The sequence below is a fragment of the Syngnathus acus genome, chromosome 8 (genome assembly GCF_901709675.1).
Source record: "Syngnathus acus chromosome 8, fSynAcu1.2, whole genome shotgun sequence".
NCBI classification, from domain to species: domain Eukaryota; kingdom Metazoa; phylum Chordata; class Actinopteri; order Syngnathiformes; family Syngnathidae; genus Syngnathus; species Syngnathus acus.
In genome coordinates this window covers 518,721-544,118 of record NC_051093.1, presented here as the reverse complement: position 1 = coordinate 544,118, position 25,398 = coordinate 518,721, and the positions used below count along the sequence as shown (strand labels likewise).

Sequence of the window (25,398 nt, the reverse complement as noted above, 5' to 3'; positions counted from 1 at the left end):
CGCTAACCCAAAGAAATGTAGACACCCCTGATGCATCAATGAAAAAGAGAGGGATGACCCCAAACAGTTCCAGCAGCCAAACGACACGGGATGACACAGCTGACCTTCAAATCAATGCTGACACAACCGCAGAGATTGATCAATGTTGAAAGATGCATCGAGAGAATAAAAAAAAAAGATTGTTAGGTAAAATAATTCCCTTGTCTCTGCAGCCTGATTTTTCACAAATGTTTTTTTGTCGCTGGCTGCTTAGTTAATTTTCAAGAACCACATGTTGTATAAATTGAGGCAGCTTTACAATACCAATTTTGAGAGGTACTGTGTATTAGAGAGGAACGTAATTTCATCTGTGCGACATGCCTGCATGAATTACACTTGTCAATAAACTTGAACATTCAAACCTTGTAATGATTGCTCAATCACAAAATATTTAACACATTGGAACAAAAACGGATACGTTTGAAATTCACAAGCTTGTTTGTTGAATAAATCACGTTTCTCAATTTCTCCCAATAGGCTAGATTATAATAATAGTTCATTTAATTTATATTGCGCTTTTCAATGACCCAAAGACGCTTTACAGGGAATAAAAAGGGTGGGGGGGTATAGGATATAGTTAACTAGAAAATGCAATTTCTGGAGAAATTGCATGTGAAGGCGAAGACTTTGAATAACCTCTTGGGGAATGCTGCCGAATGATGTTGAAACGAGTTGAATTACTTGAGAAATGTAGAAAATAGAAGTCTAAAATGAAATTTTGGAGAATTTGTGGTGAATTTCAAAATTTTGGTAATTGGGAAGTTGTGGCATAGGTAGGAAAATGATGAACAGTTGAAAGTTGGAACGGTTGAATCGGTTGTAAAATGTAGAAATTAGAGTTGAAAAACGAAATTTTGGAGAATTTGGCATAAATTTTGGTAAGTGGAAAAGTTGAGGAATAGGTAGGAAAAAGATGAACAGTTGAAAGTGTGGTGAATTCTCTTCGATGTACTGCTGGTCTCCAAGATCAAACGGTGGATAGGTGGCTGGCTCAGGGAAGGAAAACTTCAGTGACACACGGCTGATTGGGGAAAGATTTTATTCAACCGATGTCAGAATTGAAGTCTCTCTCCCTAGCCAAAAAAAGAAGTCCCCCCCCCCTGTCTTCTCCCGCCTTGGGTCTTATACCCCGTGCCCCCCCTTACTCAGGCGCACACACACGAGGGCTGCTGGATGTCCTCTGACCCCCCCAGCCTGCCTTGTTGATTCTAACCAAATGGCCGATTCCCGTATCCTGGTGCCAGGAAGTCTGCCTTCCTGGCCCAGGCCCCATAAAATCTCATGCGCGTGTGATCTGGTCACCTCTAAACTTAGAAGTGAAATATACATTGTATGAGACCTAAATAAAAATACACTACAAAAGTTAGAACGGTTGAATTGGTTAAAAAATGTAGAGGTTAGAGCAAATGTTGAATGCGTCATAGAGAATGAATGGAAATTTTTTAAAAAATTGCGCCAAAGATTTTTGAAATTTGGAACAAAACGAAAACTAAGGTTCAAGAGGTTCACTTTGGAGTTCAAAAGTTCAAACGGGTTGAATCAGACAAAAATTGTAAAAGTTAGAGCAAATGTTAAATGTAGGTCATTTCTAGTTTCATTTAGGGCACTTCTTGTTGAAATTAGGTCACTTCCGGTTATTTTGGGGCACTTACGGTTTAATTTAGTGCACTTCCGGTTTATTTGGGGTCACTTCCGGTTCAAAAAGGTCACTTCCGGTTTATTTGGGTCACTTCCGGTCTGATTTGGGGCACTTCCGGTTTGATTTGGTCACTTCCGGTTTAGGTGAGGTCACTTCCGGTTCAAAAAGGTCACTTCCGGCTTATATTGGTCACTTCCGGTTTGATTTGGGGTCACTTCCAGTTTACCTGAGGCCACTTCCTGTCAGAGATGGGACCAAGTCACACATGTGCAAGTCTCAAATAAGTCTCAAGTCTTAACCTTCAAGTCTCAAGTAAGTCCCAAGTCATTTTTTTCTTGGGCAAGTCAAGTCCTTAAATAGGTCAAGTCAAGTCCAAGTCAAGTCCTTAAATAGGTCAAGTCAAGTCCAAGTCAAGTCACCTTATTATTGCAATTTTACCCGCAGAATCTGATCTTAGTTGTGAAAAGACAAGATATCAGTAACTTTAAGTAACCATCATTGTCCAATGTGTCTAACCTGTTTAAAAAATATGACAATAATTTGGATTTGCACTGTAATTACTGATATTCAGTAAAATACACCATTAAATCATATTTACTTAATTCAGTTTCATCATCATATTCATTGCATTAAAGCTATATATACACACCTATTTAGATAAATGAAAAGCACTTACTTGGCAGAATGGCTCTTCAAATGACGGACAAAGTTTGAAGTTGTCGTCTGGCTGTCCGAAATGTTTTTGTTGCATATCTTGCACTGTGCTGTCGGTCTTTTGCCGTCATAAAAGTAATTGCGATAGCCGAAGGTGATGCCTCGCGGTACCGCTCCCGCCCCCGCTGACATGTTTGCGCATGTCTGATATAAAGGGGCGTGATTCTCCAATAAACACGTTCGGTAGGTAGAGAGGGCACGACTGATTGATTGACAGGGTAGTGATCCAATCATGACAACGCCATTCTCAGCCTGCGCTCCTACCGTGTTATCGATATTATTTTTTTAAATGTATTATTAATTTTATATTCAAACTGAAAACATAAACTAAATAACACTGAAGTCATTCAAGTCATCGTGTCTCAAGTCAAGTCAAGTCCCGGGTCTTTAACTTCCAAGTCCAACTCGAGTCGACTCGAGTACAAGTCACAGTGACTCGAGTCCCCATCTCTGGTTAGTACTGTCCCAGATCCTACAGCAGCAGCTAGAAGGAGTGACGCCATACTGAAAAGCCCTGATGGAGAAGGATCTAAGATTCAAGTCTGAAGACCACCAGCGGGTTTTGCAGTGAGAGAACTCATTAACACGAGGAAGTTCAGCAGCTTAACCAAGTTGATCAAAGTCGTTGCCTGGGTATGGAGAGCTGCAATGAAGTGGAAAATGGTCCTGTCAAAGAGCTCAGCCACAGCTTCAAGTAAACCAAAGTGGGAGGAACTTTCTTCAGCAGAGATAAAATCCAGAGCTAAACAAGCTATACTTACCATCGGTGAACAAAGAGATCTCTTCCTCGCAGCCCAGGAAGGTGCAGCTTTTCAAGACACCACCCTCAACAGACTTGCCATATTCAGAGATGCAAAGACTGGACTCTTACTCTGTGGAGGAAGATTTCAGATCTTTAATGATGAAAAAAACCATTGTACCAATATTACCTTATGATGCATGGATATCCACACTTCTAGCTCAAGAAGCCCACAAGAAAAATCATGAAGAAATTGCAGGTACACTCCTTCAGATGAGAAAGAAGGCATGGATAATAAAAGGCCGGAAATTGGCTCAGAAAGTTGTTGACAGCTGTGTGACATGCAGAAAGGCCAGAGCCAGAACATGTAAGCAGATCGTGAGTGACCTTACAATGGAACGAATAACACCATCCAAACCATTTGAATACACAACAGTGGATTTATTTGAACCTTATGAAGTGAAGGATGAAGTGAGGAAGAGAGTAAGGCTCAAGGTATGGGGAACTGTCTTCTGCTGTACGGCATCCCGGGCTCTTCACGCCGATGTAGTCAGAGACCAGTCATCTGAAGCTTTCCTGCTGGCCTACAACAGATTCACAGCTCTGAGAGGGCATCCAAAGGAGCCGTGGTCAGACCCAGGAAAGAACTTTGTGGGAGCTAGACCTGCCCTTAGAGAGCTCTAACTCTTTCTGGACCAGCTGGAAAATTCTGAAGTTGAAAATAAAGCCTCCAAACATGGAACAGAATGGAGCCAGCTCAGTGGCCTAATGGTAAAGTGTCCGCCCTGAGACTGGAAGGTTGTTGGTTCAAACCCTGGCCGGGTCATACCAAAGGCTATAAAAATGGGACCCATTGCCTCCCTGCTTGGCACTCAGCATCAAGGGTTGGAATGGGAAGTTAGATCACCAAATGATTCCCGAGCGTGGCACCGCTGCTGCTCACAGCTCCCCTCTACCCCAGGGGATGGATCAAAATCACACGGGGATGGGTTAAATGTAGAGGACAAATTTCACCACACCCAGATGTGTGTGTGACGATCATTGGGACTTTTTTTTTTAACTTTAGTTGGAAAATTCACCCAGCTGATTCCCCTCACAGGAATGGAGCTGCAGAGGCTGCTGTTCAGACAGTGAAACATGCTCTGCAAAACCTGGGAGGAAATGGATGCTTTACTTGGAGTGAGTTCCAAACCTTTCTTTACATGGCTGCTAACCTTGCCAATGAGAGACCCATAGAAGCCAGAACCCAGAGCCGGGAGGACTGTGTAGACTACATCAGCCCTAATTCCCTTCTGCTGGGAAGAACTGGACCCAGAGGAGATCTGGGAAGATTTGAGTTCGAAGGCTATCCCTACAAAAGGTTAAGAGCCATCCAAACTGAAGTTGACCAATTCTGGAGAAAGTAGAGTCAGTTAGCGGGGCCTAACCTATTCATAAGAAGTAAATGGCATACAACACAAAGGAACGTGACTGTTGGAGATACAGTGCCTTGCGAAAGTATTCGGCCCCTTGAACCTTTCAACATTTCGCGACATTTCAGGCTTCAAACATAAAGATATAAAAGTTTAATTTTTTGTCAAGAATCAACAACAAGTGGGACACAATCGTGAAGTGGAACAAAATTTATTGGATAATTTAAACCTTTTTAACAAATAAAAAACTGAAAAGTGGGGCGTGCAATATTATTCGGCCCCCTTGCGCTAATACTTTGTAGCGCCACCTTTTGCTGCAATTACAGCTGCAAGTCGCTTGGGGTATGTCTCTATCAGTTTTGCACATCGAGAGACTGGAATTCTTGCCCATTCTTCCTTGCAAAACAGCTCGAGCTCAGTGAGGTTGGATGGAGACCGTTTGTGAGCAGCAGTCTTCAGCTCTTTCCACAGATTCTCGATTGGATTCAGGTCTGGACTTTGACTTGGCCATTCTAACACCTGGATACGTCTATTTGTGAACCATTCCATTGTAGATTTGGCTTTATGTTTTGGATCATTGTCCTGTTGGAAGATAAATCTCCGTCCCAGTCTCAGGTCTTTTGCAGACTCCAACAGGTTTTCTTCCAGAATGGTCCTGTATTTGGCTCCATCCATCTTCCCATCAATTTTAGCCATCTTCCCTGTCCCTGCTGAAGAAAAGCAGGCCCAAACCATGATGCTGCCACCACCATGTTTGACAGTGGGGATGCTGTGTTCAGGGTGATGAGCTGTGTTGCTTTTACGCCAAACATATCGTTTTGCATTGTGGCCAAAAAGTTCGATTTTGGTTTCATCTGACCAGAGCACCTTCTTCCACATGTTTGGTGTGTCTCCCAGGTGGCTTGTGGCAAACTTTAAATGAGACGTTTTATGGATATCTTTGAGAATGGCTTTCTTCTTGCCACTCTTCCATAATGGCCAGATTTGTGCAGTGCACGACTGATTCTTGTCCTATGGACAGACTCTCCCACCTCAGCTGTAGTTATCTGCAGTTCATCCAGAGTGATCATGGGCCTCTTGGCTGCATCTCTGATCAGTCTTCTCCTTGTTTGAGATGAAAGTTTGGAGGGACGGCCGGGTCTTGGTAGATTTGCAGTGGTCTGATACTCCTTCCATTTCAATATAATTGCTTGCACAGTGCTCCTTGAGATGTTTAAAGCTTGGGAAATCTTTTTGTATCCAAATCCGGCTTTAAACTTCTCCACAACAGTATCTCGGACCTGCCTGGTGTGTTCCTTTGTCTTGACGGTTCTCTCTGCGCTTTAAACAGAACCCTGAGACTAAGAGCAGGTGCATTTATACGGAGACTTGATTACACACAGGTGCATTCTATTTATCATCATCAGTCATTTAGGACAACATTGGATCATTCAAAGATCCTCACTGAACTTCTGGAGTGAGTTTGCTGCACTGAAAGTAAAGGGGCCGAATAATATTGCACGCCCCACTTTTCAGTTTTTTATTTGTTAAAAAAGTTTAAATTATCCAATAAATTTCGTTCCACTTCACGATTGTGTCCCACTTGTTGATTCTTGACAAAAAATTAAAATTTTATATCTTTATGTTTGAAGCCTGAAATGTGGCGAAATGTTGAAAGGTTCAAGGGGGCCGAATACTTTCGCAAGGCACTGTATCGTCTGGCTGGCTGACCAGAACGCCTTGAGAGGTCAGTATAAACTTGCCAAAGTTGTCAGCGTCAACACAGACAAGAAAGGCATTGTCAGAGATGCACATGTCCGAACCTTCCCCAGTTATCCAGTCACAAAACCAGATCAAAGGAAGAAACTCTTAACAAAAATCCCTGCTACAGTACTTCATAGAGACGTCAGACGTGTCATCGTTCTGTTGCCTGCAGAAGAACAACAGCAAAATCATCAATAATGAATCGGACGCCTGCGCCACAATGGGTGTGACCTCCTTGGGTTCAAGAACCAGGAGGTCAAGTGGGAGGTGTCATGTCAACTCAGAGGTGAAAGCCACATTCACTCAAACAAGCACTCAAAAACAGGTAACTTGTAATCAGCTCCAAACCTCCCAACCTGCAGGGGGCAGAGAAAGATTAAACTGTCAGACAAAACAGTCCAACCCATGAGCCCTGGAACTACCTACATACGTCTGTAGCCTGCATGGCATGGAGAGCAATGAACAAAGGAGAAATGTTTGGTAGCACTGGAACAAACAACAAAACATCACTCAGCTCATGGTCAAGACGCAACTGGAATGAAAATGGACATTTGTATTGATTGTTGAGTAACTTTAACGATTTTGAATAGTTGAAATGTGAAGTTTGAGTACCTGTTTCAAAGTTTAAGTATGTCAATTTAGACAAATGTTTATTTTGAATTATAAGAACAGACAAATGTTTATTTTCAATTACAGTAATAGACAAATGTTTAGTTTGAATTACAATGAGACAAATGTTTATTTTTACATTCTTTATTTTCTTTACTTGTTTAAAGGTTATCAACCTTAAGTACGATCTACATCACAACCTTAATTGGGACCTAAATGGAATGTAAACTGGAACCCAATTAAAGGAAAACTACTAGTGGTAGAGTGTCTGCCCTGAGACTGGAAGGTTGTGGGTTCAAAACCCGGCCGGGTCATACCAAAGACTATAAAAATGGGACCCATTGCCTCCCTGCTTGGCACTCAGCATTAAGGGTTGGAATTGGGGGGTTAGATCACCAAATGATTCCCGAGCGCGGCACCGCTGCTGCTCACTGCTCCCCTCTCCCCCAGGGGATGGATTAAAATCACATGGGGATGGGTTAAATGCAGAGGACAAATTTCACCACACCCAGATGTGTGTGTGACAATCATTGGGGACTTTAACTTTTTTTGATTGGAGTTGTCCCTTTGCATTCTTCAGACCAGGCTTTTTTCAAGTTTAAGCAAGAATTGGGTGAAACATTGACATAATTCATTAAGGAGAGTTTTGTCATGATTGTCGACCCATTGGTGAATGGCATTACCCCTGGGATCTGCCTTTGCAAATTCATCCCAGGCCGTGTGGTGTGCATTGAAATCCCCACAGATAAGGCCCTTTTCTGTAGAAAGCCAGGTGGAGTCTTGGTGGATCTGACACTGTTCCGATGTCACCGGGGGGATGTAGGCGTTCACAAGGGAGAGGTGACGCCTACGGGCGATGGGGATGTGCAGGTGTTGGAGTTCGAGGGAACCTGAGGGAGTCGAGGGAAGAATGGAGTAGGGGATGCCGGATCTCAGGTAGATAAGAAGACCCCCGTCTCGTTGTAGTTTTGTGCCTGAGCCTTCACGATCTTGACGAATTGCGTTGAGGCCAGGTAGCTGAGGTGTTGGGTCCTCGAGTCCCAGTTTCGTTTCTTGCAGGAGGATGAGGTCGATGTTCAGACGTGCCGTCACCTCTTGGAGTTCGGTAATCTTTGTTGCCAGGTAATCACAATTCCATTGTAGGATGGTGAGTGTTGGTTTATGTGATGCTGGGAGATCGGTTGTCCTATCAGTAGCTTGTTGTGGGCGGGAGGGTTTAAGATCTTGACAGCTTTGGCAGCACCAGTTGTTGTTCCTGCGAAGTAGAGTCAGCGCATGTCGTGTTTCGGGGGTGCATTTGACATGGAAGCCGCGCTTGCAGGATCTACAGGTAAGGGGGGTATCCTGCCCTCCAAATATGTTGAATATCCAAAGACAGTAAGCTCAACCACTTTCACTCATCAAGACTCTGAAGGCCAGGTTGAAAGTTGACTCCAGGTTTAATGACAAGGGAAAGGGTGAAACTGGGAGAATACAAACCACATTGTATAATCAGTCATACAAACTAAATGAATTAAATCGATATGAAATCTCAATCATCCTTTTATCCTATCGTCTAACATCACAGAAAACTATAATTTCAGAAATCAAAAGATCTATTTCGATCCATAATAACTTAAACAAAGATACATACCAACGATGCCTTGTATAACACAAAATGTAGGTAATAGTCTTGCCGAACTGTAGGAGAGAATAGAACAAGCAGTGTTCTCTTTCAACACTGTGCTGAAACATGCTCTTCGGACTCTGCTGTGCATCTGGAGCGGCTAGCGTGCTATCGGGCGGACCGTGCCATTGTAAGAGGAGGAAAATCGCGAGGTGGTGGAATATGCGTCTACATCCGTGACGAATGGTGCCGGGACTCTGTAGTGGTATGCAAGCACTGCTCGCCACTGGCGGAGTTTGTGATCATTAAGTGCCGTCCGTTTTACCTGCCGAGGGAATTTACTGCGATTCTGCTAGTCGCGGTATACATCCCGCCTTCCAACATCGAAGGCGACAGGATCGCGGCTCTTAGTGAACTGTACCAGGCTGTCAGTGAACAACAGATGGCGCACCCTGACGGTTTCACCATCTTCGCTGAGGACTTTAATCATGCTAACCTGAAGTCTGTTTTTCCGAGGCTTCACCAGCATGTTAATTTTCCAACACGTGGTGACAGCTTCCTGGACCTGGTCTACTCTACACATAAAGGGGCTTTCAAAGCCGCCCCCCTCCCCCATCTTGGACTTTCTGACCATCTCACTGTTATGCTTTTGCCCGCATACAGACAAATGGTGAAAGCATCCAGGCCGGTTCGCAAGCGGGTACGGGTGTGGCCTGAGGGTGCCTCTGATGCGCTTCGTGACTGCTTTGGCACTACTGACTGGGACATGTTTAAGCGGACGGCCACTTGCAACGATCGGACAGACATAGAGGAATATACTGACTCTGTTTCCTCTTACATCACGAAGTGCATTGATGATGTGACTCACTCGAAATCCATCATCACTCGGGCTAACTGGAAGCCATGGCTGACAGGGGCTGTCCTCAGGCTGCTGAGGGCCAGGGACAAAGCCTTCAGAGCGGGGGATGAGGCTGGCTTGAGGACAGCGAGGGCCGACCTGTCCCAGGGCATCAAGGAAGCGAAGAGGGCGTTCTCTTGCAAGATTACCGCCCACTTCAAGGACAACAGGGACGCGCGGAGCCTTTGGCAGGGCATTCAGACCGCGCCGCGGAGCTGTGAGGGCGACGTCCATCTGCTCAACGATCTTAACCACTTCTTTGCTCGCTTCGACGCTCAGAACAACACTTGCCCGCTGAAGACCACTCCCCATCCACACGAGCAGCCCCTGTGCCTCTCTGCCGACAGCGTGAGGAGGACGCTTGCCGCTATCAACACCCGTAAGGCGGCGGGCCCTGACAACATCCCAGGTCGGGCGCTGAAGGACTGCGCTGGGGAGCTGACGGGTGTCTTCACGGACATCTTTAACATTTCCCTGCAGCAGGCCATCGTCTCCTCGTGTTTCAAGGCTGCCACCATCGTACCTGTGCCGAAGAAACCTGCTCCGTCCTGCTTCAATGACTACCGCCCCGTGGCCCTGACGCCCATCATCATGAAGTGCTTTGAGCGGCTTGTCATGGAGCACATCAGATCCATTCTCCCCCCCACCATAGACCCCTTCCAGTTTGCGTACCGAGCCAAACGGTCCTCTGAGGATGCCATCTGCTCTGCCCTCCACTCGGCCCTCACCCACCTGGAGAAAAGGGACTCGTACGTGAGATTGCTGTTTGTGGACTTCAGTTCTGCCTTCAACACCATTGTGCCACAACGACTCATCTGCAAACTCGACAAGCTGGGCCTCAGTACCTACCTCTGCAACTGGCTACTGGACCTCCTCTGTCAGAGGCCTCAGGTGGTACGTGTTGGCGACAAAATCTCCGCCAGCATCACGCTGAGCATGGGGGCCCCCCAAGGCTGCGTGCTCAGTCCGCTGCTCTTCACCCTGCTGACGCATGACTGCACTGCAACCTACAGCGACAACCTTAGACTTAGACTTAGACTTAGACAAACTTTATTGTCATTTTGTCAACACTAGGTGTACACAAAACGAAATTTCGTTGCATACGGCTTTCAACAATGTAGTGGTATTGCGGCTGGTTAAAAAGTGACATTCTATATAAAAATATGAAATAAGATAAGTATAAAGTACAAAGTGCAGCAGTGATAAAGTATGTAAACAGTGCAGGAGACAAAAGCAGTATTTACAAGTGTGCAGAGGAATGCTACGTTTGAATGTTCAACAGTCTGACGACAGCAGGGAAAAAACTATTGCAGAACCTGGTGGACCTGCAGCGGATGCTGCGAAACCTCTTCCCAGAGGGCAGCAGGGAGAACAGTCCATGGTGGGGGTGTGATGGGTCACTGATAATATTACGGGCTCGGGACACGCAGCGCTGGGATGACAAGTCCTGAATGGAGGGAAGAGGAGCCCCGATGATCCTCTCTGCTGTCCTCACCACTCTCCTCAGGTTCTTCCAATTGGAGGCGCTGCAACCTCCACACCACACCGAGAGACAGCTTGTCAGAATGCTCTCTATGGTGCTTCGGTAGAACGTCCTCATGATGGGTGGGGGCAGGTGGGCTCTCCTCATCCTCCGCAGGAAGTACAAGCGCTTCTGTGCCCTCTTGACCAGTGTTGTGGTGTTCACAGTCCAGGTGAGGTCGTCTGTGATGTGGACTCCCAGGAATTTAGTGCTGCTGACCACCTCCATAGCTGAGCTGTTGATGATCAGTGGAGCGTGGTGAGGCTGGTTCTTCCTGAAGTCGACGATGATCTCCTTCGTCTTCTCCACATTCAGGATCAGGCTATTTTCTCTGCACCAGCCCACCAACTGCTCCACCTCCTCTCTGTAGTCCAGGTCGTTGTTGTCCCTGATGAGGCCCACCACCGTTGTGTCGTCTGCAAACTTCACGATGTGATTGGTGGTGAACCTGGGGGCGCAGTCGTGTGTCAGCAGGGTGAACAGCAGGGGGCTCAGGACGCAGCCCTGAGGGGAGCCTGTGCTGAGGGTGATGACATCTGAGGTGTTCTGTCCGACCCGGACTGACTGAGGTCTGTTGGTGAGGAAGTCTAGCAGCCAGTTTCGAAGGGGGGTGCTGAAGCCCAGGTGTTCCAGTTTTTCCACCAGATGTTGTGGAATGATGGTGTTAAACGCTGAGCTGAAGTCCAGGAACAGCAACCGCACGTGGGTGTTCCTCTCCTCCAGGTGAGCCAGGCTCAGGTGAAGAACGGAGGAGATGGCATCCTCAGTAGAGCGGTTCTGCCGGTAGGCAAACTGGAACGGATCGAATGTTGGGGGGAGTCTGGAGACGATGTGTTCTTTGAGCAGCCTTTCGAAGCACTTCATCATGATGGGAGTCAGTGCCACAGGTCTGTAGTCATTCAATGAGGTGATTTGAGGTTTCTTCGGCACCGGAATGATGGAGGCAGCCTTGAAGCATACTGGCACTTTGGCTTGGTCCAGCGAGATGTTAGAAATGTCTGTGATGACACCAGCCAGCTGGCCTGCACATTCCTTGAACACCCGCCCAGGTATGTTGTCGGGGCCTGGGGCCTTACGTGGGTTGACTCTTCTCAGAGTCTTCCACACGTCGGCTGAGTCAAGGCAGAGGGCCTCCTCTTCCTGGTGGGGAACAGTTTTAACTGCAGGAGTGCTGTTTAGTGCCTCAAAACGCCCAAAAAAGTTATTTAGACCATTTAGGAAGTCAGCATCAACCTCACCCACCGGGGGGGAGGGTAAGTTGTAGTCCGTGATCGCCCGTATGCCTTGCCACATACTCCTGGTGTTATTGGCGTCGTGGAAAAAATCCTGAATTTTTCGACTGTGGCTTCGCTTCGCTAGCCTGATGGCACGGTTCAAGTTGGCTCTCGCTGTCCTCAGTGCCTCCTTGTCGCCAGACTTGAAGGCTGAGTTCCGTGCTCGTAGCGTATGACGTACCTCCTCAGTCATCCAGGGTCGTTGGTTGGCTCGGGTGATGATGTTCTTAGTGGTGCTGACGTCCTCGGAGCATTTGTTGATGTAGGCTGACACAGTCATGGCGTACTCATCAATGTCGATCTGATTGTCATATGTTGCTGCTGATTTGAACATGTCCCAGTCAGAGCACTCAAAGCAGTCCTGGAGTGCCTCCATGGCCCCCTCAGACCACACCCTCACCTGCTTCACTGTGGGTTTTGCTCTGATCAGCAGGGGCCTGTATGCAGGGATTAGCATAACAGATAGGTGGTCTGAAGAGCCGAGGTGGGGGCGGGGGGCTGCTCTGAATGGATCCTTTATATTGGTGTAAACCAAGTCCAGAGTGTTCTCTCCCCGAGTTGGAAAATCCACGTGTTGGTAAAAATGAGGGAGAATAGTCTTCATGTTAGCCTGGTTGAAGTCCCCAGCAATGATGAAAACACCCTCTGTGTGCGTGGATTGCAGCTCACTGATTGTCCGATAGAGAACACTCATGGCCTCTTTAGTATTAGCGCTAGGAGGCACATACACAGCCGTGATGCTAACAACAGTAAACTCTCTGGGCAGGTAGAAGGGTCTGCAGTTAACAGTCAAAAGCTCGATGTCCGAAGAGCAGAAGCTGGCGACAGATCTAGCATTTTTGCACCAGTTGTTGTTGATGTAGACACACAGCCCACCTCCTCGGGATTTACCGCTTAGCTCGCTGTTTCTGTCGGCGCGGAATGTAGCGAGCCCCTCCAGGCTAACCGCATAGTAAAGTTTGCTGACGACACGACTCTGGTGGGTCTCATCACCAAGGGCGACGAGACTCAGTACAGGTTGGAGGTTGACCTTCTGACCGCATGGTGCAGGGACAACAACCTCCTGCTGAGCGTCAACAAGACCAAGGAAATTGTTGTTGACTTCCGGAAGGGTCACACCCAACACCTGCCGCTGACCATCGACGGTGCTGTGGTGGAGAGAGTGAGCAGCACCAGATTCCTGGTTGTGCACATCAGTGAGGACCTCTCCTGGTCCGCCAACACCGCATCACTGGCAAAGAAAGCTCAGCGCCGCCTGTACTTCCTGCGGAAACTCAGGCGAGCAAGTGCTCCTCCGGCCGTCATGACTACATTCTACCGTGGCACCATTGAGAGCGTCCTCTCCAGTTGTATCGCTGTCTGGGGTGGTAGCTGCACTGAATACAACATGAAGGCCCTGCAGCGCATAGTGAACACGGCTGGTAAGATTATTGGTGCTTCACTCCCCTCCCTGAAGGACATTTACACCTCCCATCTCACCCGCAAGGCGACCACGATTGTGAGTGATGTGAGTCACCCCGCTCACTCTTTGTTCGATCTTCTGCCCTCTGGGAAGAGGTACAGGAGCCTGCGCTCCCGCACAACCAGACTCACCGACAGCTTCATTCTCCGGGCTGTTAGGATCCTGAACTCTCTCCCCCCTTCTGCGTAGCGTCCTGTACTTTTGCGCTCTATTCTGACTGTCTGCTGTATGCACACTTGCTCCATTTTTGCTCCTCTTATTTATTGTGTTATTTATTTATTTATTATTTATTCATCACTCTTACTTATTCATTGTTTGTGCCTTCTTGGTTTTATTTTTTTTGTGTTGTTTACTTGTATGTATATTGTGTACTATGTCTTGTCACCGTGGGATAGTGGGAACGTTATTTCGATCTCTTTGTGTGTCTTGGCATGTGAAGAAATTGACAATAAAGCAGTCTTTGACTTTGACTCTTTGACTTCCTGATTCTAGTCACGTGACCTACTCTATCTTAACAATGATCACAGACTACAAAGACATGCACAGACTTCAAAAATCACAGACTACAAAGACATGACAGGGGGAATGCAATACAACAATTTTTTTTATAACAGATAGGGCTGTTAGAGTTTATAGCTTGTTGTTGTTGTATTGTCGCTGGTGCTTGGGTGGTGGATGAGGATGGTTGTGATAAAAGGTTTTGTGGTGATAAGATAGGCTTGCAGTTTGGACATAGCCAGTTTGTGTAGGTTTGGGAGCGAGATAGGCCAAAGCAAGAGCGGTGGGATTTGTTGGGGCAGTTAGAGCAGGGGGTGGGGGAAATGGTGGAGGGGAGATTTTGCAAACACAGGATTTACCTTTCGGTCCCACGTAGACTGAACGCGTAGGTGATGGCACGACGGCATTTCCAGGGCAGGATCCGCAGAGAAAGCCTTGATGACTCTTTTTCTGTGCTCGGGTCAGGCCGCTACAGGTCCTGTGGAAACTCCGTCGGCAAGCGATGCAGACTAGCGGGATGAAGTCATGACGGATCGTCTTAGAGCAGCCAGGGCAATAAATAGGGCCCGGGTTCTCCTCGACGTTGCCTTCCCTTAGGAGGAGTTGCCGGACATGTGGGGCAGGACGGACAGCTCCGGCTGGATGAAAAACGAAGAGAAGTGCATTCCTCGGCGACATCTCTGGGTGGTTTTGTTGGATTCGCAGACCGCGGGGGGGGCGGCCTCCCGAGAGACACCTCGTGAAGGTTCCAACTGTCGTCTCTCGCAGCTGTTGTCGCCATTCCAACGTTTAATCGACCTTTCGCATCCACTGAATATTTATGAGCGAACGTGACGTCATTCAAGATCGACCCCATTGAATGGGTGTAGTTTTAAAATAAATACTTTAAAATAAAGTAAAAAGGGGACAAATAAAATACAGCTTAAAAAGTAAATTACACCAGTCCGTCAATTGTAAGTCCATCGAAAGAAAAAATCACTGGTGCTACTGTACAAATCTAGTCAAAGCATTCTATTCAAGTACGCCTGCCCTGAGCGTGTTTCTCTGGTCAGTTGTCAGTCCAGCAGTGTCTAACAGAATGAGAAGTTCAGGACTTGACCGCTTCGTAACGATTACAGTCGTAGGCGAAGCGAGGCAGTGGCCGCGGCTCCCATCCCAATGGCCACCACAATCAATGGCAACGCAACCCCCGCCCCACCCCACGACGGGAAAATGATTGACAAACGCGGCCGGGTGTTAGTGTTGCGGAATTTTGTTTCAGATAACTGCAGTTTCCGCACGGACTCATTATACTGACGGACAAATACAAGTTACTGCGGGGAAACCCAGCTAGCAGCACAGTTCAGCAGAGCAGAGCGGAGCTTCCCGCAGCAGCAGCTTACAATTTATAGTAGTTTATTTTTACAATCTATGATAGGTTTTATCGTGACGCGCTAAAGCAGTAAAAGGCTCCCATGGCGCAACATATGACAAAGACAATGACAAAGGAAACGCGATGGACTACATGGGTGTGAGACTCTCAACGGGATCACCAATATTTGAGTGATGTTCCAGTTATTTATTATCTTTCTGTGTGTTCACAATTGTCATGGTGATCGTTCTGGTGTTTTTCTAACTAGGCTGTATGTATTTCTTTTGTTAACGTTGATTTCTCCGACGGCCCAAAAAGGCACCACCGCTATCGGTTAAAAGAGAGAGAAACGAGAGAGGAGTGAGGTGCGTACATGTAAAAAAGGCGGTTCTGTATGAGAGAAATTGAAGAGGAATAAAACACCCTTTTGGAAACCAAAATGTGTCCCTCGTCGTGACTCGGAGCCGCAACATATTTTGGCGAGCTAGCCAGGAGACAGGGTTTTGTTTTTGTTCGAGATCAGCGAGAGCTCTGAGTGGGTACATCGTTAGCGGCTAACGTTCGCGCATTGCTACCAACGAATCCCCCCCTGCTCCAACAACGAACCGGGATCTTCCTGACAAACGGATTACCTCGTGAGTACCGAGGATGGAACAAGAACAGTTAAGAGACCAAGTTACTACCACGCTGTGTAGGCTAGAAAGGGATCAACTAGTGGGGGTATGTAACTTTCTAAAGGGCTCCAATGTCGACGATACTGGCGAGAACGAGGAAGCCATCAAGAAGTTGAGCCGACGAGACTTGATGAAACTCATTGAAAACAACATTGATGAAGTTGAGCAAAGTCACAAGTCAGTGGAAGTAGTCCAATTCATTGATGAATTGCTGCTGTTTATTAAAGACACTGTGTGGGAAGGTGACGCTCGCGAGAGGAGCACTGTTTACCGCCCCACTGATGTGACGCGCAACTACGAGGAGCTGCGGGTAGAGATACAAGCATTGCAGGAGAAACTTAAAATGGTGGACATATCATCAGCCGTGAGCCAAAGCCCATCACCTGCCAAAATATCGGAGGTGACTATTCGCAGGGAGTTTCGCATCTGTGGCCAAATAGGTGAAGGCGGGCAGCACGAAAGGCTGTCCTATACCAACTTGCTCCATCAAATGGAACACGGACTTCGTAAAGGCCACAGCGAATCAGAAGTGATTGAAGCGGTTATAAGAGCTATTTGCCCAGGGCTTAAACTCAGAGACATGCTTGAATTAAAGACTGATATAACCCTTTCTCAGTTAAAAACAATACTAAGAGGACATTATAGAGAAGATGATACATCCGACTTGTATCAAAAATTGATCAACCTTTCCCAGGAGCCCAAAGAATCGCCCCAGGACTTTCTATTCAGGGCCATTGAGCTCAAAGATCGGCTCCTATATGCATCCAAAGGGGAACCAGCTGAACACTACAATGCAGACCTGGTCAAGAAATTTTTTTTGAGATCGGTGGGCACAGGACTACTGAATGACAACATAAAATTCCAGATGAAACCACTTCTTGATAAGTTGGAGGTAACAGATGAAAGACTGATCGAAAGGCTCAATGAGGCAGCTAACCTTGAAGCCGAGCGGCTAAACAAGCTAAGGAGGAGCGGCATCAAGCAACCTAGAATTAATGAGCTGCAAACTTTGGATGAACGGCAGGGCGGCGTGCACACAACTCCATCCCAGGACACAGCAGTAGTGAAGGAGAAGGTCAAGATGGCTGCAGCTCCACCGGAAGTACAGGCCATGGTCGCTGAATTAAAAACTGAAGTTGCAGAGATGAAACAAATGGTGCTTAATTCCTTGAATGCCGGCAAGTTCCAGCCCGCCAGGAAACCAACATACAACACCCAACGGAGGAGAGGCTGCAGAACCTGCCAGGACAACGGCGAGGGAGAAAATTGCACCCACTGCTTCAAGTGTGGCCAGGCGGGTCACATATCCAGAGGATGCCGAGCTCCACCTCTACGTCAGGGAAACGCCAGAGGGCCGCTGTCATGGGACCAGCAGTGACCCAGCCAACTCATCAGGAGTCCCGCTACTGCCACCAGTGTCGACGAGAGGAACAAGGTGACACGCTGCTCCAGACCTGCGCAAGCTGCTCATCTGCCTCGTACTGTTCCAAAGCCTGTCAGACTCAACACTGGCCGGAACACAAACACATCTGCACCGCGGTAAGAATGGTGGATCACCATTTGAGTGAGAAGCGAGAAAAAGGGTGGTCATCACACATGGGTAAACTTGATATTTTTCCAAATAAGCAAGGGAGAAAACTTGTTAAATTAATTGGTAGACGTAGGATGGTCATGTGTACTTTTGATAATGTACCAGTTACAGCCCTGTGGGATACAGGCGCACAAGCTACGGTGATAAATGATAAATGGAGAAAGGAACACTTGCCTTATACCACAATTCGAGGGATTGAGGAACTATTGGGACCAGAACCTCTAAATGGACTGGCCGCAAATCAGACTAAAATACCATTTATTGGGTGGGTTCCTGTTGAGTTTAAAATAATGGGCACAGAAGCTTCAAGTTCTGGCTTGTTAGTGCCTGTCCTCGTGTCCAGCGACCACAATGTGGCTCAGAGCCCTATCATAGGGTTCAATGTGATCGAGGAAGTCATTAATGAGCACGTGAAACAAGGCTCAAACGAGAGTGAATGTACAGCTAACATTGTGAGTGATGCTTTTGACATGGACACGGTCTCCGCTAAGACTGTTATCCATTTGTTGCATACACACCACGCAGTCAACGAGGAGATTCAGGTTAAAACGGGAAGAAGTAAAATTGTCTTAGGTCCAAATGAAACTACCACTGTTCGCTGTCGCACGCATATACAGGTTGATGAAGACATTGCTATGCTGTTTTGCCCAGAGTCCAACCAGAGTTTGCCTGAAGGATTGTTTATACAAGAAGTACTGTTTAAGGCAAAGAGAGGCAACTCAACCACGGTCCCAGTACCCATCACTAATACCTCGAGTCATAATATCACTCTGTATCCACGTATTAATGTGGGACATGTTGAAGGGGTCAAGGATATATATCCAGCAGCCCTACCGCTTGCGAGCAAGCCAAAAATGGATGAAAACGAGGCAGACCTCAAAAGTTCATCATCTTCTCCCCGTAACGCGAGTGAAAGTTGGGACCCCCCGTTAATGCTAGACCATCTAACTAATGAGCAGCAACAGGTAGTGAGGAAAATACTCCGCGAAGACTGCAAGGCCTTTGCTCGAGATGAAAATGATGTTGGCAGCATTCCGACTCTCCGCATGCATATTTCCCTTCACGACCATACCCCGGTCCAGAAAACATACATTAGTGTGCCAAAACCCCTACACCAGGAGGTAAAAGAGTATCTGCAAGATTTAATCAACCGGGGTTGGGTCATGAAATCCAAGTCACCGTACTCTTCACCAATAGTGTGTGTAAGAAAGAAATCGGGAGAGCTTAGACTCTGTGTAGACTACCGCGAACTTAATCGCAAGTCAGTACCGGACAGACACCCTATTCCCAGAATACAAGACATGCTTGATACCTTGACGGGTAGTTCATGGTTTACAGTGCTTGATCAAGGGAAAGCATATCACCAAGGGTTCTTGGATGAAGAAAGTCAGCCACTCACAGCATTCATCACGCCTTGGGGTCTGTACCAGTGGGTACGGATCCCATTTGGCCTTAATTCTGCCCCGGCCGAATTCCAGAGAAGCATGGAGGAATGTCTGTGGGGGTTGCGAGATGACATTTGCCTACCCTACCTTGATGACAACTTAGTTCACAGTAAGTCGTTTCAGGACCATGTTGAACACGTGAGGGCAGTTTTGCAACGGTACCAGAAGCATGGTGTCAAACTAAGTGCTAGGAAATGTGAACTTTTCAAGCCTAAAGTCAGGTTTTTGGGCAGGATTGTGTCGAAAGAAGGTCATAGTATGGATCCCGCAGAAATTGCTCCCGTGATGGCACTAAAAGATAGGCAGCCCTGTAATGTGGGCGAGGTGAGGCAAATTTTGGGCTTTCTCTCCTACTACAGGCCATATATAGAAGACTTTTCACGCATTGCCAAACCTTTGTACGAACTCCTAGCAGCGCCATCAACCACTTCCAATGTGCCCCAAAACCCAAAGCGGCAGAAGGAAAGAGGAAAGGGGAAAAACAAACACAGTCGAGGACAGTTGTCATCCTCTGTCTCGATTACATGGACAGACACTCACCATCAGGCTCTGTGTTATCTGGTTGACAAACTGTCTAGTCCTCCTATCCTAAATTACCCAGACTTGAATCATCCGTTTGTGCTACACACGGATGCCTCTCAAGCGGGGTTAGGAGCCGTGCTCTATCAGCGAAGCAATGGAAGATTAAGAGTTATCGCTTATGGATCCAGAACCTTAACACCACCGGAGAAAAATTACCACATGCATGCGGGTAAATTGGAGTTTCTGGCACTGAAGTGGGCCATCTGTGAGCGCTTTAGGGATTACTTGTTACACGCACCATCTTTTGTGGTCTACACAGACAATAATCCGCTCACCTATGTATTAACAACGGCCAAATTGAATGCTTCTGGTCAGCGGTGGGTAGCAGAATTGGCAGATTTCAATTTTACCATAAAATACAGACCTGGCAAAACGAATGCAGATGCAGATGGGTTATTGAGGATGGCCATTGACTTCGAGGACTATATGAGTCATTGTACACAATCTGTCAACCAGGATGTTGTAACAGCCACCCGACAGGGCATATTGGCACAGCAAGCGGAACAAACTCCTATCTTCAGCGCAATTTCCTTAGATGTGTTTCAGCAGCAAACAGGAGCTGAGGGACTGCTACATACTGTTCAGCCATTGACCAGAGAAGAGATTTGCGCTGCTCAGCGGCAGGACGCTGTAATAGGTCAAATATATAGTCACTTGCAGAAAAAAAGGAGACCGTTAGCATATGAGCTGAAAGCTGAGAGTGCAGAGGCATTGGCCAGAGAGTGGGACAAGCTCAAGATCAGGGAGGATGGGACCTTGTTCAGAGTAACTGCAACCAAAAAACAATTGCTTCTCCCTTCGATATACCACCCCCTTGTATTGGATGAACTGCACAAACAAATGGGCCACTTAGGCTCAGAGAGAACACTAAAGCTGGTAAGGGACCGTTTTTATTGGCCCAAAATGCAAAGAGACATTGAACACTTTGTCATGAATGTATGCGAGTGTCTGAAGAAGAGAAAACCAAACAGGCAAGCGCGTGCACCGATGCAAAATATCGTAACCACTCACCCCTTTCAGCTAGTGTCAGTTGATTTTCTCCATCTGGAACAATGTAAGGGTGGTTGCGAGTATATTCTAGTGGTCATGGACCATTATACACGCTTTGCACAGGCATATGCAACGACCAACAAATCAGCAAAGACTGTGGCAGAAAGATTGTTCAATGACTTTTCCCTTCGATTTGGTTTCCCAGATGAGCTCCACCACGATTTAGGGAGAAAATTTGAAAACAAGCTGTTAAGTCACCTGAAGGAGTTGTCCGGTGTAAAGGGATCTCACACAACTCCATATCATCCTCAAGGGAATGGGCAAACAGAACGATTCAACAGGACTCTCCTCTCTATGCTGAGAACCCTTACCGAAGAGCAAAAATTGGACTGGAAAACACACCTTCCCAAAGTAGTACATGCCTACAACTGTACTGCTAATGAGGCCACTGGTTACTCACCATTCTTCTTACTTTTTGGTAGATTACCAAGGCTTCCGGTGGACCTTCTCTTTGGCATTGAGCAGGAAGAAAGCCCAGGTTCCTACCAAGACTATGTCGGAAAATGGAGGAGCAGGATGATTGAGGCTTACAACATCGCCTCTAGGAATGCAGTTAAGTCAGCCGATAGAGGTAAAAGACAGTACGACAGGAAAATCTATGGTCCACCACTTCAGGTGGGCAGCCGCGTTCTTGTCAGAAATGTCGTTGAGAAGGGAGGTCCGGGAAAGATCCGCTCATATTGGGAAAACAAGATTTACGTCATCAAACACCAAAAGGGCGAGGACAGTCCAGTTTTCGAGTTGGAGCCAGAAAATGGCACAGGCAGAACAAGGATCTTACACAGGAATTTGTTATTGCCCTGTGACTTTCTTCCACTAACTCCACAGGAAGATAGGATGGTGGAAAAGAAAAAAACAAAAAAAAGACACTTTGATGAAAATGGGAGAACAAAGGCACAACAGATGCAGCAGGTGGAAAGTGAGGTGGATCTAGATGAGGACTTATTGGATGCTGCCACATGGTCTGTCCATGAGCCGCACGGTTTGCGTTTGCTGGACCCCACTGCAGTAGAATTTGTCCCACAGATCGCGGGAGATGCTTCCGTGCGGGAAGAGCGTTCCGAACAAGCTGAGGAGGAGGAACGGGTCGAGATAGTCCCTTCTCCATCTGTTAGGGAAGTTGAGTACACTGCAGATGCAGGTGATATATCCGATGAGACGGATTCCGAAGACGCAAGAGCGGCGGAGCAGAGAAGGTGGTACTCAATAAGGGACAGACGGAAGCCACAAATTTTGACTTACAATACGTTGGGTCAACCGACTTTCACAGAGAGGACAGTAGCCACTAAATGTTTAGATGTTAGGGGTTTCTGGCGACCTTGGTGTTGAATGCTTATATTTGTATATATGATTTGTGATGTCATAGTTGTAACATGACGGCTTCGAGGAAATTCTGGTCCACCATCCGGCGTCTCAGGAGGGGGAAGCAGTGCAACGTCAACACTGTTTACAGTGGAGATGGCGTGCTGCTGACCTCGACTCGAGACGTCGTGTGTCGGTGGGGAGAATACTTCGAAGACCTCCTCAATTCCACCGACACGCCTTCCATTGTGGAAGCAGGGCCTGGGGACTCTGAGGCGGACTCTCCAATCTCTGGGGTTGAAGTCACTGAGGTAGTTAAAAAACTCCTCGGTGGCAAGGCCCCGGGGGTGGATGAGATCCGCCCGGATTTCTTAAGGGCTCTGGATGTTGTGGGGCTGTCATGGCTGACACGTCTCTACAGCATCGCGTGGACATCGGGGACAGTGCCTCTGGATTGGCAGACTGGGGTGGTGGTTCCCCTCTTTAAGAAGGGGGACCGGAGGGTGTGTTCCAATTACAGGGGAATTACACTCCTCAGCCTCCCTGGTAAGGTCTATTCAGGGGTGCTGGAGAGGAGGGTCCGTCGGGAGGTCGAACCTCGGATTCAGGAGGAACAGTGTGGCTTTCGTCCTGGCCGTGGAACAGTGGACCAGCTCTTCACCCTCAACAGGATCCTCGAGGGTGCATGGGAGTTCGCCCAACCAGTCCACATGTGTTTTGTGGACTTGGAGAAGGCGTTCGACCGTGTCCCTCGGGAGGTTCTGTGGGGGGTGCTTCGGGAGTACGGGGTACCGAGCCAACTGATAAGGGCGGTTCGGTCCCTGTATCACCGATGCCAGAGTGTGGTCCGCATTTCCGGCAGTAAGTCGGATTCGTTCCCAGTGAGGGTTGGACTCCGCCAAGGCTGCCCTTTGTCACCGATTCTGTTCATAATTTTTATGGACAGAATTTCTAGGTGCAGCCGAGGCGTTGAGGGTGTCCGGTTTGGGGACCTCAGCATCGCGTCTCTGCTTTTTGCAGACGACGTTGTGCTGTTGGCTTCTTCAGGCCGTGATCTCCAGCTCTCACTGGAGCGGTTCGCAGCCGAGTGTGAAGCGGTCGGGATGAGGGTCAGCACCTCCAAATCCGAGTCCATGGTCCTCGATCGGAAAAGGGTGGAATGCCCTCTCCGGATCGGGGATGAGATCCTGCCCCAAGTGGAGGAGTTTAAGTATCTTGGGGTCTTGTTCACGAGTGAGGGGAGGATGGAGCGCGAGATCGACAGGCGGATCGGTGCAGCGTCGGCAGTAATGCGGACTCTGTACCGGTCCGTCGTGGTAAAGAGAGAGCTGAGCCAAAAGGCAAAGCTCTCAATTTACCGGTCGATTTACGCTCCTACCCTCACCTATGGTCACGAGCTATGGGTCGTGACCGAAAGAACGAGATCCCGGATACAAGCGGCCGAAATGAGTTTTCTCCGCAGGATGTCCGGGCTCTCCCTTAGAGATAGGGTGAGAAGTTCGGTCATCCGGGAGAGACTCGGAGTAGAGTCGCTACTCCTCCACGTTGAGAGGAGCCAGATGAGGTGGCTCGGGCATCTCATCAGGATGCCTCCTGGACGCCTCCCTGGGGAGGTGTTCCGGGCATGTCCCACCGGTAGGAGACCCCGGGGACGACCCAGGACGCGCTGGAGAGACTATGTCTCTCGGCTGGCCTGGGAACGCCTGGGGATCCCCCGGGATGAGCTAGATGAAGTGGCTGGGGAGAGGGAAGTCTGGGAGTCCCTCCTGAAGCTGCTGCCCCCGCGACCCGACCCCGGATAAGCGGAAGAAGATGGATGGATGGATGGATAGTTGTAACATGAACATGGACAAATGCCACAAGTGTATGCAGGTCTTATAATTGGTTATTGAAAATGTTGGGTGGTTGAATGCTTACACTGAATTTTTCAGGAGTATACACAACTGTAATGCATATTGGTCGGGGTATGAAAAAAAAAAAAAAATTGCTTCAAACCGGTTTACCGGTCTATTCCGTGCTATTCGGTCTGTAAATTGGTTACCTTGATGTGAGTGTTAGGTCAAGATGACACTTTTTTTCTTAAGTGGGGGAGGGTGTGAGACTCTCAACGGGATCACCAATATTTGAGTGATGTTCCAGTTATTTATTATCTTTCTGTGTGTTCACAATTGTCATGGTGATCGTTCTGGTGTTTTTCTAACTAGGCTGTATGTATTTCTTTTGTTAACGTTGATTTCTCCGACGGCCCAAAAAGGCACCACCGCGATCGGTTAAAAGAGAGAGAAACGAGAGAGGAGTGAGGTGCGTACATGTAAAAAAGGCGGTTCTGTATGAGAGAAATTGAAGAGGAATAAAACACCCTTTTGGAAACCAAAACTTGTCCCTCGTCGTGACTCGGAGCCGCAACATGGAGACAAAAGCGTTGTGACAAAAGTGAACACATTTGTTGGACGCATGCCGCCCCCTTCTGGAGAGCCTAACAAGGCCAAGTTGAACCCTTTCATTTCCCGCACGTGTCAGTGGAAAGAGTTGCAAAAAAGGATCCTTTATCCTTCTGTTAAGAATGAAGGCAGTTATCACATTTAAAGGCTCGAAAATCAGAGCTCAGTGGCCTAGTGGTAGAGTGTCCGCCCTGAGACTGGAAGGTTGTGGGTTCAAACCCCGGCCGGGTCATACCAAAGACTATAAAAATGGGACCCATTGCCTCCCTGCTTGGCACTCAGCATTAAGGGTTGTACTTGGGGGGTTTGATCACCAAATGATTCCCGAGCGCAGCACCGCTGCTGCTCACAGCTCCCCTCTCCCCCAGGGGATGGATCAAAATCACACGGGGATGGGTTAAATGCAGGGGACAAATTTCACCACACCCAGATGTGTGTGTGACGGTCATTGGGACTTTAACTGTAAAAAAAGCAAGCAAAAATGTGTCAAGGGCCCCCTAACTAAAGTCGTCCAGGCCCCTCCCAGAGAGACAAAATTTGACTGACTCAAATTAAGTTTAATGTGAAATAAATTAACGATTACTCAGTTTTAAATAAACAGTTGTTCCACCTCCTACTCAGTAACAGCATCTCCACAAGTGTACAAGTATGACAACAACAAATACAACTTTATTCAACAAAACATTGGGTGACAGACAGATTACTCCTCATTGCTGCGTCCAATCACGCAGTCTGTTAATCAGTCGCACGCACACACACTGCACCCATTCCCCTCTCTCTCGCTCTCTCTCTCTCTCGTTCTCTCGC

At 47.6% G+C, this 25,398-nt stretch overlaps 1 protein-coding gene and 2 long non-coding RNA genes across 3 annotated transcripts; 2 read left to right on the top strand and 1 right to left on the bottom strand.

The window, feature by feature from the left end:
• The first annotated feature begins 519 nt into the window (after positions 1-519).
• LOC119126174 lies at positions 520-24,796 on the top strand. The gene is made up of 4 exons (XR_005098603.1): positions 520-533; positions 617-729; positions 15,547-15,548; positions 24,752-24,796. It is a non-coding gene; the product is annotated as an uncharacterized LOC119126174 (long non-coding RNA).
• On the top strand, positions 800-1,487 carry LOC119126168. Its single transcript, XR_005098597.1, has 2 exons — positions 800-846; positions 1,407-1,487. It is a non-coding gene; the product is annotated as an uncharacterized LOC119126168 (long non-coding RNA).
• LOC119126161 lies at positions 7,453-14,940 on the bottom strand. Its single transcript, XM_037257319.1, has 3 exons — positions 14,515-14,940; positions 8,353-8,358; positions 7,453-7,935 (listed from the first exon to the last, which is right to left on the bottom strand). The coding sequence occupies exons 1-3, from the start codon at positions 14,831-14,833 to the stop codon at positions 7,472-7,474; spliced, it is 789 nt and encodes a 262-aa protein (XP_037113214.1). The 5' UTR covers positions 14,834-14,940; the 3' UTR covers positions 7,453-7,471.
• Positions 24,797-25,398: the final 602 nt, after the last annotated feature.

Excerpts from the sequence above, each read along its gene's own strand:
- LOC119126161 (XM_037257319.1), bottom strand. The coding sequence starts at position 14,833 with ATGTCGCCGAGGAATGCACTTCTCTTCGTTTTTCATCCAGCCGGAGCT.